The sequence below is a fragment of the Sturnira hondurensis genome, unplaced genomic scaffold, assembly GCF_014824575.4.
Source record: "Sturnira hondurensis isolate 20B ecotype Veracruz unplaced genomic scaffold, ASM1482457v3 Scaffold0009178, whole genome shotgun sequence".
NCBI classification, from domain to species: domain Eukaryota; kingdom Metazoa; phylum Chordata; class Mammalia; order Chiroptera; family Phyllostomidae; genus Sturnira; species Sturnira hondurensis.
The window spans coordinates 1,930,964-1,952,470 of record NW_028081809.1 but is presented as its reverse complement, the minus strand read 5'-3'; the positions used below and the strand labels follow the sequence as shown (position 1 = coordinate 1,952,470).

The following is a 21,507-nucleotide window of genomic DNA, read 5'->3' as shown; positions in this document are numbered from 1 at the left end:
GTGCCTTGACCAGAAATTGAACCGGCAATCTTTCACTGGCAATCTTTCACTTACGGGACGACACTTCAACCAACTGAGCCACACTGGCGAGGCAAACATAAGATGTATTTAGAAGAGTTAACACGTAATAGACTCAGAAAAGTACCTGGTAAATGGCAAGTGTTCACTAACTGTCCACTTGTTTTACAGTCTCAGTAAAGTCACTTTACAGGTCAAAGCCACTACTTCCTTATTTATAAAATGGGACACTACCACTTGCCACCTCTAGGATTGTTATGAGACCCAAATAAAAAAACAATGTATGTGGAAACATCTGACCCACACAAAGTACATAAATGGTAGTTACTTTGGATCACCTATAAGCTTAAAAGCAAACCATAAACTTAAAAACTTGTAAGTGTAAAAGTAAGCCACAAAATTGAGTTAGAAAATACCACCCAAAAATTAATCTATGACTGAGAAAATGTTTATATTAAAATCCAAACTCAAGCAATTTGGTTTATCTTTATCAGAAACATATAAGCTTTTATAAAATGTAATTCTACATCTGTAAACTAGAAACACTCCCTCAGTCAAGCCAAACTGTCCTATACTGTAAGCAAGACAGCCAACATGTTTGCATAAGCCAAAAATAAGTTAATACATTAACTAAAATCTGATTTCATGTATAGCAACTTTTAAAAAATGTTTATATTTTCACTTTATAATAGTAAGTATATTGTGGCTAATGTAAATTTCAGGTCAACTCAACAGACATTTATTGTGTAACTGTGCTCCAGGTAACTCACCTGGGAACTAAGGATGTGAAGGGAAATAGGTTCAGGGTCCCGTGCTGGAAAAGCCCACAGGTTACGGCTGATACTTTCAAAATATTACTCATAGAAATCATTAGGGGGCTTCAATTTGAGACAGCAGGCAGACAAGCAGCATGAAAATATGACAAAACAGTAAGTTCTTCCCTTTGACTGAAAACTGCCTTTAAAAGCAAATGTCATTTTTAAGGCACAGTTTCTACCTAGAAACTTACTGAATTTGTGCTAGAAACCAACATTCCTAAATGTAAATCTGTAAAATAATAGTATCTGTAAATGAAAGGCTGAAATATCCCTGGGAGCAACAACACAGTAATTAGCAACTTTTATAGAGTAATAACATGTTTCATATTCTTTCTATACTGGCTCTTTGAAGTTCCCAATTTTCCACAGTGTAACATATAAAAGTTTTATTACATTAGGGTCCATCCTCATGTGTTTTATAAGAAACTGCTCCATAATGTGCTAGCTTTGTGTCAAATTTGTGACACCTGGCTTTAGAAAGATAAAAGTCACTACAAACGTAAATCACTGAAAATATACATACTTCCACATATCATCTCGACAATCTATGATTTATAAATCATAGAGCAGTTTAGCTTTAAAACTGCACTTTGAATATTCATGTGCACACCACTTGGAGCTGAAGACATGTGAACTCCTTACGGAATTAAACCTCCCCCCCCCCCAAAAAAAAACCCCGCTCTACAATAAGCGATTACCAGAGGCAGAACACAGTGCAGTTAATATGCTTGTTTCAGCAGATGTTCATTCCCGTAAATATTAAACAGAACACAAGTTCCTCCAGGAATAATATGCAGGCAGTAATGTTAACCACCTGAACGGGACGAGTTGGAAACATTAGGTGATGGCGGGGGTTGGGGGGGGGACAGTTAGAAGGATGTAGAAGCAGCCAATGAGATTTTCAGAACACCCGCAACCGGAATTAAACTGCTTCAAGCAGCTCCTCAATGTGAGAACCGAGGCACTGAAGCCGGAGGGCTTCCAGGCCACCGGCACCCCGGGCTCTGAGTCGTGAACCGGGCAGAAAGGGCTGCGCGAGGCGCGGGTGGGTGGAGTGGGTAACAGGAGGAGAACGACTGTGCAGAGGTGTGCAGAAAGGGCCCAAAGGAATTGTGAACCTCGAGGAAATGAGTGTCCCTGGGCCAAGGCCTCTTGAATTCCCACACGGTGAAACACTCGCCCCATGCCCTGGTGCTCACTTCCATCTCGGGTGGGAGTGGGTGGGAAGGGCAGAAAGCACGCAGCGGCCAAGACCCTGCGCGGACAGGCAGTGGCTGAAGCATCCTCTAAGGGCACTTTGCTGCAGCCCCAACTCCAGGGGGTCGCTGCTGGGAACCCGAAGCTCTCGGAGAAGAGGGAAGGGGTTCAGGGGAGGGAAGGAAGGAGAGAAGGGCTAGGGTATCGAAGAAGGGTGGGTCCGGACACTATTGACACGTTCTAGAAATCGGTTCTCTTTTTCTTTCCATGGCTGCGCTCTGCCCCTGGCTCCCCAGATCATCAGCCCTGGGCTGGGGCGGGCAGCACCGGGGAAAGGAGACTGGAAAGGGGGCAAGAAAACGAGCAGGCGACCGCGCATCCACCCCATGGCAGGAAGGCAGGAAGAAGCGGGCGCGGCGGGCGCCCGGACCCACCCCACCCCCACGGCGCAGCCCCCGGCCCAGGTGAGGCTCTAGCCGAACCCTCGTCTCTCCCGCCCGCCCTAGCGGCCCGCGCGGGGACTCACCACAGCGACTCGAGGTCCCATTCCTGGAGCAGAGCTAAGTCGAAGCTGTCCATGGTGGGAGGTGTCGATGTCAGTGCTGCCGCCGCCGCCGCCGAGGCTCGGGCCGCCCGCGCGCTGCAACGAAAAACGGCGCTCAAGGTGCATCCCAGCCGCGCCGGGGCCGCCGCCGCCGCCGCCCGTCCCCCTCATCACCCCCCTACCTCAGTCAGGCTCCCCTTGCCCCCGCCCCCGACGCGCACAGGCTGGGCAGCAGCGGCCACACTCACCCGCTCGCCGGCTCCCGCGCAGGCACACTCGGGAGAGCCGCTAGCTCGCCGCGCCGCCGCCGCGCCTGCCCCTCCTCCTCCCCGCCCCACCGCGGCCCGGCCCGCTGCCCCCGCCGCCGCGCTCCGCGCCGCCCGCCGCCTCTTTCTCCTCTGGGAGGCGCGTGTGCGCGGGCGAGGCCGAGGCGCGCGCACCCGGAGCCCCGCGCTGCGCCCGCCAGCGCGCCCTTGCGCTCCCCGCGCGGCCCCTTGGGGTCCCGCGGCACCCACAGGCCGTGCCGCTCGGCTCCCTCCACCCCTGGCGCCCGCCGGACCCTCGGCAGTTCTGGGACCCCTGGGGCGGCCCTGCCAGTGTGGCGGAGGGTCAGGCGGCGGCGCCGGGCGGGGGATGCTGAGCGGGCTGCCTGGCGCACCTCCTGCCGCCCGCCCCGGCCCGCCCGCTCCTCCGGGTCTGCAAGCTCCTGTTTTGGGCCCAGGATCCACTTTGACCCTGCCTGGCTCTCCCGCACCCGGGGAGGCTGCAGACCTGGAGTCTGTGCCGGGAAATTCGGGACCGCCCCAGGCCCGTGAGAGTTAACTGTGCCGCCTCCAGCAGCGCCGTAAACAAACCGTTTAAAATATCTGGAGTCAGTAAGTTAAGGGAAATTAATGAGAAGCGTGAGGATAGCTTTCTTGGCTGGACCTGCAGTTTGGCCTGCAGTGGGGGTCCCCCATGCACCAGCTGGCTAATCCCTGGAAACCAAGTTACCCCCTCTTTATTTCTTGCAGGGAAGGGGGCAGGCCTCTGGGTGTAGACTGCAAACTTCCTGCCCCATCTCCAGTCTGGAGAGTGTCGTCTGTCAGCTGAAAGGGTGATAGAGTGCCATTGTGGCTCCCTTAAAATCAAGTGCCGATTATTGCTTCCTTTATTTTAAAGAACATTTTCCCCTTCCTGACTTTTATAGACATGCTGAGAAGCCCACGTCTATATGTGTTTCTCCAAAACCAAAAACCCTACTCCTCTTGGCCACAGCTCTGGGAACCCCACTCAGGGCTCCAGAGATCTCCTGGAGAGGACAATACAAAGCAATGTAGTTAGGTCCCACCACTTGCCCCAAACTCCCACTCCCTGCCTTGGAGAGGCCTTTCTGGCACTCTCCCCTTTGTTCTTTCTCAACTAGAAGACCCACTGACTGGGGTCCCTGGAACTCTAGACCCCTGGGTAAACAGCACAGGATCCCTCAAGGGTCAAGCCTGAGAGGCACCCACTCACCTCTGCGACCTGTGAATGAGAATTAACGAACGAAGTCTGGCGAACAAGCAGGGGGGAAAATGACCAACGAGAATCACTTCCCATTTGGAATTGTATGACAAAATATTTATCCCCCTTCTTCCTCCAGCTCTGAAGTAGTCCTTCCTTTGTTAGCATCCATAATTAATGTGCAAAATGTAAAACAAATTCAGGCAGAGTGAGTGTCCACATAGTTTGAGAAAACAAAACTGATATTTTACAGGCTGACAACACCGGTCCCTAAAAGCCTCACTCATTAGTTGAAGGTAGTACCAAGGCCACAGGAGAACAAAGAGACCCTGAATACAGGAGAAAGTACAGGTGAGAAGGGCTGTCTTCCCGAATCCCAGTTCACAGTGCATTTGAAGAGAAGAAAAAAGTCTATCTTCCTAATATCTCCTTAGCATATGCCTTTGCTGGAAATATTTGCTCTGGCAAAAGTGAGATGCCTCAGCCATCCAGACAGCATTCCCAGGAACAAAGGATGGGGGGGCGGGGGAGAAGAGGAGGGAACAGCCCCTCTCTGGAAGAACTGCAAGTTCCACAGCCTGGACAAGGAATACATCCTGTCCCTGTGCTGGGGGCCGCAGCCAGGAAGCTGCCAGAAAGCAGACCTCCCACCCCTTGCAGAGCTCTGGCTCTCCTCCCCTTCCCACCACATCTGTTTATACAAAGGAGGGCTGCTGAAGGACAAACAGAACCATGTTTACTGGGAGTCCCATCCAGAGCTCAAAGCTCAAGATACAGATTTGCCTTCACCATGGAGGCTGAAGATAATAAATACATGGTCCCAGAAAGGGAAAAAGAAAGCGCTAGGGTATATGGAACTATCGAAGCGGTTTACTCCAAAGGGAGATTTATATTTGAATTTAAACACTGCGCTTTATGTTAATACATGAGTGTAGTTGAACCTAAAGCAATTTCACCCCGGGTATTTACATTTTTTCTTATCAGAAATAGCTCATATTTTCTGTTTGGGGCCTCTAGCCTGGGGGAAGTTGCATTACTACTTTTATTTTTATTGTATTATTTTGTGTAGAATGTCCAGTTGGAGAATAGGGCCATTTGAAGAAACCCAAATAGTTGTAGATACTATTTTTACTAAGGTGTCAAGGAAGTAAATCTTAATGAGTAGTATTTACAAGTAAAATGTAAAAATAGTTAATAAGAGCCTTAATAAGGAGATCTGCCATTATTTATTATCATTAATCTGATTTATTAAGATGGTCTCATTATTCTCTAGTGCGTATGTACCTGTTCCAAAACAATCATTTAATTTAATTGTCAATTTTTAAATCCTTAATACAAAGCAAAAAAGGGCTTGAACTTTCTGGAATTAGAATGCCAGACCTAACAGGGAAGCATGTTTTTGACAAGGAGTAAGAGATTACCTAAGTTAAAAATAAAAATAAATACTGGTGTTTCCTATGAAGTTGATGTAGTATCTGTACGCCTAAGACCTTGAGACTTGAGGGACTTTTCTCCTGAGGTAGATCCAGCAGTTCCTCAGACTGCAGAATGAAACCACAGTTCCTAAGAGCTGTGCAGGAGGCATTTCAGTGAGGGGAGCTGCTGGCTTTCGGGCCAGGTCTATTTGTTTAGGCAAAGTCTATGAAAAAAGGAACTAAGGAATGAATCCTGCTGGGTTTGGGGCAGGCTTACAAGTGTACTTAGCAAGGGCTCCACTTCTATCCCCCAAACCTGGAAAGGGAAGCCTCCTAAGTAGACCCAGAAGCAAATCTGTGGCATCCAACTAAGATCTCCCTTTGGCTATGAATGGATAGAAGAAAGAACTTACATGGCCTTATTAATTCCTTACTCTAAAGACATGGCTGCAACTCAGAGGCCACCTTTGTGACCAGGTGGGAACTTTCCTTTTATAATCTCCCCATTCCCCTAGAAAAAGATGCTTGGCTGAGAGCCAGCTGTGCAGGTGGTCTTGATGGAAGGTGACAGGAGCCTCTGCTCTACCTTCCTCTGTGGGGTTTCTCACTATACCTTCTCTCCTGTTCCAGCCAGGCTGCAGACCCTCAGGCAGTCTGTTCCTCCTTCCAGGGGCTTCTTGGGTGTTTGTAACTATATGTATGGATTGCAGAATAGACTCTCTAGGCTTTCTGCTTGCAAATTACATGCTAATATGTCAAGCCCAGGATGGCTTGGGTTTTAATCCACCTAGGAGTTCTAGTGTCTTTAGGTCTTTCTCACCACTGGGATCAAGGCGCCTTTCTGTGTCTATTTTTTTCATCATTCACCCAGTCCTGAGCAGATGGTGTGGCTGTGCTGGCTGTCATCACTCCTCCTATGTTTCCATGGAAACATGGGGCATAGGGACCATCTCTGCCTTGGGCTCTCTGACAGTATCCTCTGGCAGAGAACTTCAGCACTCTGGGCCCCTCCTCCTTGTCTGCCCACATCCTGGGGAGTTTGAGAGTGTTCTTCAGCCCAAGCCAGGGTCATTTCAGAGACCATTTGCACACACTTCCCACAAATGGTTGTGATCGGGCCTGAAAAGGGAGGGAAAAGGATGGGGGACCAGTACCCACATCACATGTCTGAGGCCCATTTGCAGCAGTGGCTTCTTTGGACTATTTGCCCCTCAGCCAGCTTCCATAATGGCTGATCACTGTCCAGATGTCAAAAGAGATGCTTCTAAGGTTGCATGTGCTCATTGGGCAACAGATATTTAATGAGTGAAGTGTGTTATTAGCATTTTACACTTTACTGACATTCTACCGCTCACAATGTGCATTTCTTTTTGTTTGTTTTAACAAAACCAGGTATTCCCAAGAAATGCACCTTCCTCGAAGTTTCTAACATCCTCCTGCCCATGTAATTCACTTATATAGCCACTAAGGCATTAATTAGATTCAGAAGCCCATGGAAACAGCAGAGCTGGGCAAGGTCAGAGGCCAGGCAGGGCAGAGAAAAGAGCGAAGAAAATGACTCTTGGGAGAGGGTTAAAAAAAGTGGAAGGAAATTTTCCATGCCATTCAAGTAGCAGACAAGACAAAGATAATTTCAAAATATGGTCAACTACCATAACACTGTTGAGGGAGTTAAAGTATTGTCCAATTAAAGAGTTATTTGTCTAAGTTGCTCTGGCAGGAGAATTCCATGCACTGTGTCTTTGGTGGTAGTTGCTCCTTATGCTACTGCTACAAAAGACTAGTATATGAAACTCACCGCATTTTTAAAAAGCACAAGAAACAAAGCAGGTACAGGTACTGAAGATGAAGATCCAGGCTGCAAAGATATAGGCTATTCACAAAAGTGGATAGAAAAGTATTTCCTATCACTGACCAAGTACTTTGTGTGATATTGATTTACTTGTGGGATAATCCCATTATTTGTGAGGTGAGAAGATTCCCTAGTTCTTTTAACAAGAACCAAACATCTGCTTAAAACTTAATACCCCCACTGGCTCTTTGTTGTGCTTCTTCAAGATGTGTGTTGGCCATCCCTCAAGATTCAAAGACTCTGAACCTGTTACAAATAGGAGATAACAAATCTTAATGATAGCAAACATTCTTATGTTATGATGTACTGGGTACTATTCTAACTATCGATTTTATTTATTCTTCCTGAAACCACAGGAGTTGTGTTACCATTGTTCTTATCCTACAGGTGAGTAAACTAAGGAACAGATAAGTGTCACCAACCAAAGCAGGCAGATTAGGGACTGGATCTAGAAGCCACAATGCCATACTACCTCCTATGACTTTTGATTTAATTATCTATAGCACTGGATCATCCCTATGCCTGTGAGTGTTTATATAATGAATGTAATACAAACCTAACCAGAAGGCAAGGGAGAGGCCTCTGCCTCTCCTTCCTCTGGTTTTGATTCCAGATCACTGCCACACCACACCCGGAGTAAGGCACTCATTCTGTCAAGTCTCAGTGTCCTCTTCTGCAACATGAGGAGGCTGGGTTGGACATTCTTTGTCTCGGTCAATTCTAAAATGTTAGAGTTCTGTTTTCAGTTGCTCCTCCTGAGTGCTGCCGAACAGAAATCCCTGGAGTATGTCAAGAGAGCCATAAATCTTTCCTTGTTTAACGGTGGGAGCTCCTCCTTAAATAAATCTCAAGGTGTTGGTCTGTTCCAAACAGGAGTGATTACTGTTCTGTTAAGTGTTAATAGCCAACAAGACCCAAGTCTCCAAGAGAAGGACACTTAGCTTAGGTCTGGGAGGAAATGTGGGGAAAAGGCAAAACATAACTGTGAGTATTAGAGTCTTCTCCATGGCACCAGAGAGTATGTGAGCATGGAGCTAATGATCTCCATGAAGCCCTCAGATGACACTGAAGTTCAAAGTGAACCAACTATGGCTCACAGCCTAAAGACAAAGAATTTCATAATTATATTTTGATGAGTTAAACATTGGTGGACAAAGGGAAGCAGTATAAGATCCTGACAAGGTCTGCCCTGGCTGGTGTAGCTCAGTGGATTGAGCACGAGCCTGTGAACCACATGATGGCGGTTTGATTCCCAGTCAGGGCACGTGCCTGGGTTGCAGGCCAGTGCCCAGCAGGGGGCTCACGAGAGGCAACCATACATTGATACTTCTCTCCTTCTCTCCTTCCCTTCCCCTCTAAAGATAAATAAATAAAATATTTTTTAAAAAAGATCCTGACAAGGTCTTTCAGGCAAAGGCATCTCCTACAGCTCAAAGTCCATAGTGGAGGTCCTCCAGTCCTGACAAAGAAGAAACAGCAGGCAGAATCTACCTCATTGGGAGCTTGAGACAAGCATGTGATGGCACTCATGCCTGGTTGCCTACCCAACACCCACCCACCCTCTTTACTAACAAAACTTAAGTTTGGTTTAGGGAAGTAATAACCCCAGCTGAAATAACTGTATTTCCAAGTTTCTATTGTATAACTTCAGTTCAACAAGAATTGAATATGTGATACAGCTTGATTCAAAGAGACATAAGCTTAAGACAGCTGAAATTTCCTGGAGAGTTTTGCTTTCCTAGAATAGGCACTGTCCCGTCCTCTAGGTCACTTCCTTATTTCTGTCCAGAATGCAACTGGTGTTCTGAGGTAGGGCAGTCATCTGGGACCATGAGAGCAAAACCCACAGACTAACGTTGGCCCATATGAAGTTAAAAGGAGGCTACATCCTTGATGGTTGCTTCATACAATTGTTCCATCTTTGAACCACCAATATAGCTCTGGACTTTTGGGGACAAAACAAGACCCAATTTGGCTGAACTACTATAGTTGTGTTTCAATTATTACTGATAGAGAAGTCATGATCCTTCCAGTGTGCCCTGCACACTGCCACAGTCAGGTCTACCAGATGTCCCAGCCTACGTGCTCCTGCAGGAAGAGTAACTGTAATTTGGAAAGCCTGTGTTTGTCTTTTTAAATATAATCTTGCCCTCTGGGTTCACTTCAATTAAGAAATTCATGTTGGATTGTTTGAAGACTGATTAATGTGGCTCCAGCATTTTTTAATATTTCATATTAACAATTGTTTCTTTATTTTCAATTACTTATCAACCGAAGTTACTCTTACATCCTCACAGGGATACTAGAAATCTGATTTCTAGAAAAGAGTGCAGGAATAATAATAGTCTGCCTTTCTTGTGTCTCTGCCACATACACAAAAATATGCATGTTTTAGCCCCTGTCATTGTTTCTATCAATAGACTAATTACCACTGTGTGAAGCTGATTTACTTCAAAAGGAGTTTAGAAAAACAATTAAGTACAGTATTTTGAAATATAAACTGCACTATAGGTTTGCAACCCTATAGTAAAATTACAGAAGCGTAAAAGTCAAGAGAAACCATAGAGGCTCTCTACCTAACTTTCTCAATGAAAGAATTCCCTCACTATCAGCCCTGGTATGTTTGGCCTACACATGAACATTTCTAATGATGGGCAGCTCACTCTTTCAAAAAGTTCCCTATTCCATTTTAAGGAGTTCATCTCTGACTGAAACAACATTCATCTTTATATTTATGAATCCCAAATTGCTCTCCCTATCACTTCTTACCAAATGACTAGCTCATAGCAAGAACTCTATTAGTGCTAAGTTTCACTGAATTCCTTCACTCGGTCCTCCATATATTGAGATTCACTGCCTCAAGAAATTTCCTTAGCACTTTTGGCAAAGGACATTCTTTCTGCAGATGGGAATACTATGTAGAGAAGAGGAGTCTGTTTCTCCAAAAGAACATATGGACAGGAGAATGAGAGAAACTCTGAATTCTTCCAACAAGAAGTTGGTTTCTTGGAAGAAGGGAGATTCACAAAGAAGTTGGAGCTGGCCACAAGAAGGAATGTGCCCACCACCGGATAGGGAAGCAGGGAACTCCTCAAATGAAGAGACTGCCCTGCTGGTTCTCAAAGAAGAAGCCAGAGGAAGATAGAAAGTGGGAACCCAGATCATGGTAAGAGGAGGAGCATGAGGACAGGATGGAGTCCTGATTAGAGCTCCAAGTCCAAGAGTCAGCCTCCTTCCCCATTAAAGAAATACAACAACTCTTTGAGGGGTGGTCCCCAGTGTTCTTCCCAAGCTCCCACTCTCCTGTGGTGCGTATTATAATTCCACATACTTGGCACAGACAGTTACGTTTTTATGAAGTTAGCATTACTTTCTGTCATTCTCTAGACAAAAATATGAGATTTATTGCAACATAAAGGGAACTTCATCCTCTTGAGTGAATGTCAGCCCGGATTCCCATTCTGTCATCCTCTCATCCTGCTTTGAAGAATACAATGTCAAATCAGGGGTGAAGTAATTGGGGGTACCTATCCAAACCCAAGTCTAATTAGAGTCAGGCCCCAAGAGGAAAATCTCAATGATCACATAGATAATTTCAGGGTTGTTTTTTGTTTTTTGTTTTTTTACTGAACAAACATTATTGAGCACCTTGTACATGCTAATAAGTGGGTTAAGAAATAAGGAGAGAGAGAGAGAAGTCAAAAAAAGTTAAAAAGCTCACAGTCTGGAAGATAATGCACACGTATCTTCATTCACTTACTCATTCTTAAATTTAGCAAATATTTATTGATCCAGTTACATGCTAAGAACTTTGCTGGGCACTTAGGTTAACACCCTAAGTGAAACAGACACAGTCTCGGGGAGGAGGGGCACCAACTGTTACATGATTAGTGCTATGACTAGGGAAATGCGAGTACTCAGGGAGATATTTCAAGAGGAATGACTGACTAGTATTCCAGGTAAAGAACTGAATTACCCAGAACAAAGTGGGTTTGAGAAAATGGAAGAAAAGAACAAAGTTTGCATGCTGTCCTGTTGCCTGCTAGGGCAGAAGGGTGGCTGCAAAGCCACACGAGCAAGAGTCGGTGGACAATGACTTCTGCCTGAGGTACTCTTCATACAGAAGATGACATTTAGGTTGGGTCTAAAAGAATGAAAGCCAGAGGTAGAGTCAGTGGCAGTGATGGAAGAGCCTTGCATGTAGAAGGGAAAGCACACAAGAGAGCACAGAGGTGAGAAGTATGTCATATTCTAGAAACAGAAAATTTTCTACGTGGTCAAAGTGTTGCATCTGGGGTTGAGGGGTGCAGAAGTCATCTAGGGTTCAGGGTGGGACTGAAAGCAGAATGAAGGGTAAAAGAAAAGGAGCCAAGGCCAGGGTAAGAGGTTGGGGACAGGTGTGAAGAACCCTGTTTGCTGTTGTGAAAACATCTAAAGTGAGCAGGAAATGAACATCAGAGATTCAGTAGAGCAGCAAGTGAATACCCAGCTGCCAAGCCCAGGGGCACAACTGAATCGAAAAGAGGAAACGGTTTCTGAGAAACCAGAGAAAGTACTTCACAGAGCACTCAGCCCAGAGGTTTTTTTTCTTTTTTGGTTGTAAGATCAAGCAAGATTGTAACTCCACCTTCCTCAGCACAGGGGTGGCCACCATCATTTGAATGGCCCACAGAAAAATGAAAATGTGTAGTCCACTGTGTATAAATTATCAAGATTTTCAACCTGATGATAGGAGAGCGTTAAATCAAGCACAGGACCCTTCCAAGTGTGGGGCCCCATGTGACTGAATAGGTCACACATCCATAAAGCTGGGCTGCTAAGGTGTTTGTGCCAAGGGGCACCTTTTCACGAACAGGGTGAGTGTTAGTGAAACATTGTCCAAGGACTGGTTGAACAGTGTGTCTAGAACACAGCATTGCATTCCTATGGCCTGCACCACATGGATACCCCCTGCAATTGAGTTTGTTGCAAAACTGTATTGAAAATAGACAACAGAGGAAGACAATTCAAGCCCTGCACAGCTGTGTGTGGGGGGTGAATTTCTTCAATTACTCTAGTAGTACTTTCAGTCTTTGTCTCCTCTTTCTGTAAGAGCAAGTCCTCAATAAACTTCTGTTTGCTAAGCAAGGTGATGATGGAGATGTAGGTTAGAGAAACTAAGAGAAGGAGAAAACTGTTCTGCAAAATAGAAAAATAAATAGGAACAGGAGTACAGCAAGTGAAGAGTTTGGCCAGAGAGGGAAATGAAGGGAAATGAAGGGAAATGAAGGGAAATGAAGGGAAGGGAAGGGAAGGGAAGGGAAGGGAAGGGAAGGGAAGGGAAGGGAAGGGAAGGGAAGGGAAGGGAAGGGAAGGGGCAATAGCTTAATGGAACAGAATTTGGAGGAAAGACAGAAATACCTCAATGGGATTTTTTACATTTTTGCAGTATGATGTGATCACATTCTCTATCCTCCTAATAAGTCTTAAAAATTGCATTGCTCATCAAAGTTTAGGGAGACAGAGATGTGTTTGTGTGTGTGTGTGTGTGTGTGTGTGTGTGTGTGTAGTGAAGGAGGTGGATTTCAAACCTAACTGCAAATTACAACTACCTGGGGAAAAAATTCCAACGGTTTACCCCACCCCAAGATGCTGATTTAATTGGTATGGAATGAATTTGAGGAGTCCCGGACTCAGGAAGCTATCACAGAAGTGCCCAGGATAAGGTATCTCTTCTGGTGACCCTGTCATTTCCAATGGTCTATTTGTCTGTCTTTAGGTTAGTTCCACACTATTAATTACTGTTGCCTTATCACAAACATTAGTGGGTGGGTAGAGCCCACCTTTTTCTTGTTTAAGATAATCTATTTCCAGCCTTTAAAAAAAATATCATTTTAGAATCACATCTGATCTCAGAAGGTAGAAGGAGCTTGTCAAGTTACATACACACACACAAGACCTGTTAGTTTAACAGAAATTGCTTTAAACATAGATCAGTTTGGAGAGAACCAGTGTGTCAGCAATATTGGGCCTTCTGATACCTGCACATGCTGTGTCCCTCTGTTTATTTAGATTTCTCTTTATTTGTATCAGTAATGTATCATATTATTCTGCACAAAGATCTTGGTATTATGTATTAGAATTTTTTCTTTAACACATTAATGAGAATGCCTAGGTTGGTTTCCTGTTCATTCTAATCATTTGTCTATAGTTTTATTTCCTACGCATACAATAATTCAATAATTTATTAGGTGAATAGAGCTGGTTTTCCTCCTCTGTGATCTTTACACCTTTATTTTCTTGTCTTCACTTGTCTTACTAACCAGAACTTTAAATACAGTTTTGAATAGAATCAGTAATGGTAGGCATCCTTGCCTTATTTCTGATTTCAAAATTAGGCAATTTTCAATCCATTCAGTTTATTAACCTCAAAGCTATTTACTATTTTGTTTACTGAAATCATGAGTTGATGCTGAATTTTGTAAAATGTCTTCTGTGGCCTGTTGAGGTGATTCTACTAGTTAACTCCTTTTTTCTATACATGGTTAATGTAGGAATTACATTGATTAATTTTCAAAAGTCAAACCAGCCTTGTATTTATGGAATAAACACAGCTTGGTGGTGATGCAACACTTGTTATATACCTATTGCTAGAGTCAATGTGCTTTTACTGGGTGGGGAGATTTCTGCACCAATGGTCATGAATAAGTGTGTTGAATTTTTGTAGTGACCTTGTTAGCTTTTGTTAAGAAAGCTTTTCAAATGAATTGGAGAGATTTACCTCTTTTTCTTTTTATCCACTGGGTTTGTTTATGTAACATTGGCAGGATTTCTTTCTTTAATTATTTAGTGGCACTCACCAGTAAAGTCATCTGAGCCTAGAGTTTTCTTGAAGAAAAATTTTAAGTTATAGTTTTAATTTTCAATAGTTTTAAGTATATTTCCTGTCAATTTTGGTAAGTTGTGTTCTTCTAGAAAGGTATCTGAGTCATGAAAATTTTCAAATAGATTTCTGTAAGTTATAATATTTACTTAATATCTACCTAATATATGTAGGATCTGCAGTTATTACTTTTTTCATTCCTTATAGTGCTTAGTTATGGTCTCTCTCTCCCTCCCCTTCCCTCCCTCCCTCTCTTTAAATCAATCTCACTAACACTCTGCTCTCTTAGTAAATTTCAGTTATACAATACAGTGTTATCAACTACAGTCACCATGTTATACATTGGATACTCAGATCTTATTCATCTTACAACTGAAAGTTTGTACCCTTTTACCAAATTCTCCCTAGTTCCCAGCCCAGTCCCTGACAACAACTTTCATGCTATGTCTATGTTTGGTTTTAGATTCCACACATAAGTAATATCAGGCAGTCTTCGTCTTCCCTTTTTTGGTGTCTTTCTTGATGCGGTGTATCACATCAATTGATTTATGAATGATGCGCCATCCTTGCACCCCTGGAGTAAATTCTAGTCGATCATGGCACATCATCATTTCAATGAAATGAAATCATTTCATTTCATTGAAATGAACCAGTGAATCTTGCTTGCTAGTATTTTGTTGTGGACATTTGCATATAAGTTCATCAGTGATACTGGCCTAGAATTTTCTTTTCTTGTCTTGCTTTGCTGATCTTGTCTTGCTTATAATGCTGACCTTATAAAATGAGTTTGAAAGTGTGACTACCTCTAGATTTTTGGAAGAGTTTGAGAAGAATTGGTGTTAATTTTTCTTTAAATGTTTGGTAGAATTCACCAGTGAAGTCATCTTGTCCTCTTGCTGGGAGGTTTTGGTTACTGATTTGATCTCCTTACTAGTAATTTGTCTGTTTAGATTTTGTATTTCTTCATGATTCAGTCTTATTAGGATATGTATTTCTATAAATTTATCCATTTCTTCTAAGTTATCTAATTTATTGATGTATAATTAGACACAGTGTTCTCTTTTGATCCTTTGTATTTATGTGGTATTCATTGTAATATTTTCTCTTTCATCTATAATTTTACTTCTTTGAGTCTTTTCTCTAATTTTTTGGTACCTGTAATTAAAAGTTTGTCTATTTTGTTTACCTTTTTAAAAGAACTTTTACTTTCATTGATCTTTTCGATTGTCTCCTTAGTCTGTATTTCATTTATTTCTTCTCTGATATTTGTTGTTTCCTTTCTTCAACTAACTTTAGGTTCAGTCTGTACCTCTTTTTCTAGTTCCTTGATGGGTAAAGTTCAGAGTTTTTTTCCTCAGTGTGGACATCTATAACTATAAACTTCCCCCTTAGAACTGCTTTTTCTGCATTCCATAAGTTTTGGTATGTTTTGTTTTCAGTTTCAGATCACAAGATATCTTTTTATTTCTTCTTTGACCCATTGGTTGCTCAGTAGCATATTGTTTAATATTTACATGTTCATGAATTATCTAGTGTTATTTTTTGAAAAAATCCTTACCCAAGGGATATGTTTATGGATTTGAGAGAGAGAAAAAGAGAGAGAGACTTGAATGTAAGAGAGGAACATCAATCAGCTGCCTCCCACACGCACCCCGACCACCTTGACCAGGGATCAAACCCACAACCTAGGCATGTGCCCTGTCCAGGAATCGAACTCACAACCTTTTGGTCTACAGGACAACACTCCAACCATCTGAGCCACCCAGCCGGGCTCTAGTTTTCTTCTTATAATTGATTTCTAGTTTCATTCAACTGTGGCCAGAAAAGATGTCTGATATATTAACCTCTCAAATTTATTAAAACTGATTTTGTGAACCAATGTGCAATTTATCCTGGAGAATGTTCTGTGTATGCTTGAGAAAAGGTGTCTATTTGATACTGTTGGATGAAATGTTCTATAAATATCTATTAGGTTCATTTGATCTAACATGTAGTTTAGATCCAATGTTTCCATATGAATTTTCTGTCTGGATGATTTTATCAACTGTTGAAAGTGGGGTATTGAAGTCCTCCACCACTATGGCATTACTGTCTATTTTCCCTTCAGAACTGTTAATACTTGCTTTATATATTTTTGTGCTCCTATGCTGGGTGCATAAATATTTGCTAATGTTATATCCTCCTGATTAATTGATGCCTTTGTAAATATATAGTGACCTTCTTTGTCCCTTGTTACCTTTTAGCTTAAAGTCTATATTATCTAAAATAAGTATAGCTACCCCTGTTTTCTTCTCTCTTTCCTTCCCTTCCTTCCCATGTTTCTTTTCTTTCTCTCTCTTTCTCTCTGTTTTTACTTTGTTTTTATTTTCATGAAATATCTTTCTCCTTCCCTTTACATGTGTCCTTAGTCCTGAAGCGAGTCTCTTGTGGACAGAATACAGTTTGGTTCTCACTTTTAACTCCATTCTGCCACTCTATGTCTTTTGATTGAAGAATTTAATCCATTTACATGAAAAGTAATTACTGATAAATTTGAACTTCCTATGCCATTTTGTCAATTGTTTTATATTGTTTTGTAATTTCTTTCTTCCTTTATTTTTCTCTTGCTGATCTTTGTGATTTAATGATTTTCTGTGGTGGCACGCTCTAATTCTTTTCACTTGACCTTTTGTGTATTCGCTACAAGTTTTTGCTCTGTGATTAACACAAGGTGTACATAAATCAATTCATGGCAGTCTTTTTAAAGCAGATAGCATCTTAACTTCAAATGCATACCAAAGCTCTACATTTTTATACTCCCACATTTTAATATCACAATGTACATTTTTATATTGTGTCCATTAATGAATTATTGCGTATAAGTATATTTTTAATAATTTTGCATTTCAATATTTATAGTAGAGTTATAAGTGAATTACCTGCCACCATTACAACATTGTTAATTTAACTATATATTTATTTTTGCCAGGGAGCTTTGTACTTTCATATGTTTTCCTGTTACTAATTATTAGTGCCCTTTTGTTTCTGCTTGAAGAACTCCCTTGAACATTTTTTGTAAGGCCAGTTTAGTGGTGATGAACTCTTTTAGCTTTTGTTTGTCTTGAAAATGTTTGTCTCTCTTTCAATTCTGAAGGAAAACTTTGCTGGATAGAGCACTCTTGATTGGAAGTGTTTTTTCTTTCAGAACTTTGAATGTATCATCCCACTCCATTCTGGACAGCAAGGTTTCTGCTGAAAAAAATTCCTATCATCTTATGGGGGTTCCCTTGTCTGTAACAATTTGCTTTTCTCTTGCTGCTTTTAAGATTCTCTTCTTCTCTTTAATTTAGGCAATTTAAATTTTAACACAATTTAGATGTGTCTCAGTGTAAGTCTTTTTTAAAATTCATTTCATTACACTGTTTGGTCTTCCTTGAGCTGAATCTCTGTTTCTTTCCCCAAGTTAGGAAAGGAAAGTTTTCAACCATTATTTTCCTTAATAATCATTCTGACCTTTCTCTTTCTCTCTCTTCTCTTTCTGGAACCCTATAATGTGTATATTGAGCCTCCTGATGGTTTCTCATAAGTCCCTTAAGCTATTTTCACTGTTTTTCATTTTTATTTCTTTTGGCTCCTCTGACTGGATGAACTACACTGCCCTGTCTTCATGCTCATCCATCTTTTCCTCCATTTGGTCTAGTTTGGTTGAACCCCACTATTGAATTTTTCAGTTCTATTTTTTTATTCTTCAGCTCTGTGACTTGTCTTTTGTACTTTTCCAAATTTCTATCTCTTTTTTAAACTTCTCATTTTGTTCATGCACTGCTCTTCTGACCTCAGTGAGATTTTATGACTGTCATTTTGAACTTTATAACAGGAAAATTACTTATTTTCATTTCATTGACATCTGTTTCTAAGATTTATTTTGTTTGCTTTTTTGAAACATTTTCGTTGTTCTTCATTTCCCTTTTTTGTGTTGGTTTCTGTGCATTAGAGAAAGCAGCCACCTCCCCTCAGTTTCCACAGAGTTAATTCATGCAGGAGATGAACTTTGTCAATCAGCCTAGCCTGAGCACCTTGTTGTCTGTCAAGCCTTTATGATTGTCCAAACTGCCTTCTTTGTTAATAGCAGCTCCCAGTAGTTGAGGATGTGCCAAGGCATGTTAGTGTCCCAAAGAGGAGGATCCCATTCAGGACCTAGATGCAGGCTGATTAGCAGTCAGACCCTTAAACAGAAGCTGGAAAAGTATGTAGTTAAACTCCTTCCAGGGAGAAACTAGGAGGTGGTGATTTTGCCTGCTTCCTCTGTGCTAGGCCTGGGTATGTATCCAGAGTGGGGCATCCTGTGGGATTTGTGAGTGGAAATCCATTGGTTGTGCAAGTCAGTAAATCTGGGGACCCATTCCTTGGGTGGCATTGCAAATACTGGAGTGCAAAACTCTATGTATCTTCCAGGGAGTTACTGCCAGCTTGGAGTAGACTATAGGAAGAGAGCTGAGGTGGGAAGGAGATGTCTTCTGGTTTCCCCAGTCTCTAGCCTCCAGATTTGTCCTAGAGACTGATCCTCAGGCATCAGCTTTTAAAGTATGCATGTGGATTCCCTTCAGGAAAAGACTGGGAGTTGGGTGATTTTCCCTGCTCCCTCCATGCTGAACCCTGGAAGGGATGTCCCTGTGGGGATAGCATGGTGAATGCCATTAATAACTGCTATTTTGTCTGCCATAGCCTGTGGGTCTTACAGATGCAAACTCCCTAGCTTTCTGAACTAGATGTTTTAAAAACATTGTTTGTCCCTCAGGTGGGAGTCTTACATGGGGAACTAAAGGTGGGGTTCACATCCTTCACTTTCAAGGAAGAATCTGGGAGTTGGGAGCTCCTTCTGATCGTTTGGCACTGAGTCAGGGATGGGGTTCATGGAAATACAGTGCCACAGCCTTTCTCACCCATTTGAATCTGGGTATTTTCTCATTTGCTTGATGTAGAGGTAACTGATTTGTGCATAGCTGTATGTTTGATGTGTCCATGAGAGGAGGGGAGTTGTCTCCCATGTCAGTATCTCAATTAAACTCTCTATTTCACCTTTACTATTGAAGGGTATTTTTGTTAGGTTTAAGATTCTGAGTAGATAGACAACCCCCACCTCCAGCAATTTAAAATTATTTAAAGACATTATATCTTGTCTTCCTGCTTCTATTATGTCTGTTTAAAAGTTGTATGTCAATTATACTGTTGTTCCTGTTAAGGTAAAACCTTCTTTACCTCTGATTGCTTTAAAGATTTTCTTTTTTTTTGTTTTTGTTTTTTGCTTTATTTTTTTTGTTTTTGTTTTCACTATGGTATGTGCCTAGGTATATATTTATATGTATTTATTCTACTTGAGATTCATAGGGCTTATTTGATATCTTTTATCAGCTTTAGTAAGTTTTTACTTATTATCTCTTTAGTTTTGATTTTGAATAATTCTTTCATCTCATTCTGAAATTACAATTTTTGCATGTTAGAATTTTTTACTGTCTTCTCTCTTTTACTCTGTTGTTTAAATTTAATTCCTTTGTCTTTCTAAGTCTTCTTTCTGAATATTTTCTTCTACTATACCTTCCAATTAATTAATTCTTTCATGAGCTAAATATAGTATGCTGTTAAACACATTCACTAAGTTCTTAATATGGGGCATCATGTTTTTTTTATTCTAGAATTTACATTTAAGGTTTTTTGAGGTTTCTCATCTTTTGCTAAAATTCTTAATCTTACCTTTCTTCAGTGTGGATGTTGTAAGCATAGTTATTTTAAGTTTGTGTCTAATGACTCCCCATGAGTATATTTCTCCTGCCTTTTTTTTCTACTGACAACATGTCATTCATATTGTGTTACCTCCTTATATCCAGGTTTTTTTTATTATATGGTTAGCATTGTATTTGCAAAATAATTTTCAGAAATAATTTGATGTCTAAGGTGATATTATCTGTCTCCAAATAAGTAAGGTTCTTAGGGGCGTTAGCATTCAGGATTATCTTATATAATTTTACAAGTTGTGAGGACTTCAAACTAGGAACTTCAGTATAGTTTGGGGGCATGTCTATTTTCAGGTCTCTATTTTTTAGGGCGCAGCCTTCAGCATTCCAAATGGTGAGGATTCGCTATGCTCTGTGTTTTCTATGTGGACCCTGACTCCTTTGTTAGCACCTGAGCCCCAGGAAGGCTGTCAACAGCTGGCATTAGCCCCTCCACCACCGCCTTTAAAATTGGGGTAGGCCTCCAGGGAAAAGTGATCCTAAACACTAAATTCTCTTCATTTAATCTCGATCTTCTTCTGGAAGTTAGCTATTCTTCAAGTCAAATTCTTCACTTGACTTTTCACATCTAATGCCTTCATAGTCTAATTATTCAAAAAATTCTTTAAATGAACTGAATAGATGCCTATGTGCTGTGAAAAAAAAACAAAGTTCTATTTGGATTTGGGTAATTTTCTCTTCCAGTGACCTTCAGAGCATGGCAGTATTCTTTGTATTAGTTTAAAGCACAGCATTTAGAGCCAGCAAATCTAGTTCAAATCCTTGTTTTGCTTCTATCAGCAGTGTGTTTTGGGGCAACTTAAAATTTCTGATTTCTACTTCTCTCACTGGTAAAACACGATGATTATAGCTTCCTTGCTGACAAATAAGTGAACTAATATTGCAAAGAAATAATACAGAGTTGGCATATAGTGTAAGGAACCAACTATTCTTATTCAATATTAACTATTTAAATATTTAATAACATCTGCCAAAGGTACTACTTAGATTTAAAATAATTATAATTATGGTAAAAAGTGGATGAAAGACTTGAACAGGCACTTCTCCAAGGAGAACGTACAGAGGGCCCAGAGACATATGAAAAGATGCTCAGTATTATTAGCCATCAGAGAGATGCAAATTAAAACCACAATGAGATACCACTTCACACCAAATAGCCATCACAAACAAAGCAACAAACAACAAGTGTTGGAGAAGACGTGGAGAAAAGGGAACTCTAGTGCACTGTTGGTGAGAATGCAGACTGGTAGGGCCACTGTGGAAAACAGTATGGAATTTCCTCAGGAAACTCAAAATGGAACTGCCTTTTGACCCAGCAATTCCACCACTGGGATTATATACTATGAATCCTGAAACACCACTTCGGAAGAACCTATGCACCCCAATATTCATAGCAGCACAATTTACAATAGCCAAGTGCTAGAAGCAACCTAAGTGCCCATCAGTAAATGAGTGGATCAAAAAATTTTGGTACATTTACACAGTGGAATACTATACGGCAGAGAGAAAGAAGGAGCTCTACCCTTTGCAACAACATGAATAGAA

The 21,507-nt window shown here is 41.6% G+C and overlaps 1 protein-coding gene across 2 annotated transcripts in view; it reads right to left on the bottom strand.

The window, feature by feature from the left end:
• AFF3 (ALF transcription elongation factor 3) overlaps positions 1-21,507 on the bottom strand; it is a 576,292-nt gene that overhangs the window by 533,837 nt on the left and 20,948 nt on the right. The window contains exons 1-2 of one of the 2 annotated variants that reach the window (XM_037056779.1): positions 2,826-2,860; positions 2,560-2,673 (exon numbers count right to left, since the gene is read on the bottom strand). In XM_037056779.1, coding sequence (XP_036912674.1) covers positions 2,560-2,612 — 53 coding nt within the window. In that variant the 5' untranslated portion in view covers positions 2,613-2,673; positions 2,826-2,860. Of the gene's footprint in view, positions 1-2,559; positions 2,674-2,825; positions 2,861-21,507 lie in introns of those variants that run through there. The other variant, XM_037056780.1, reaches the window with a different exon arrangement.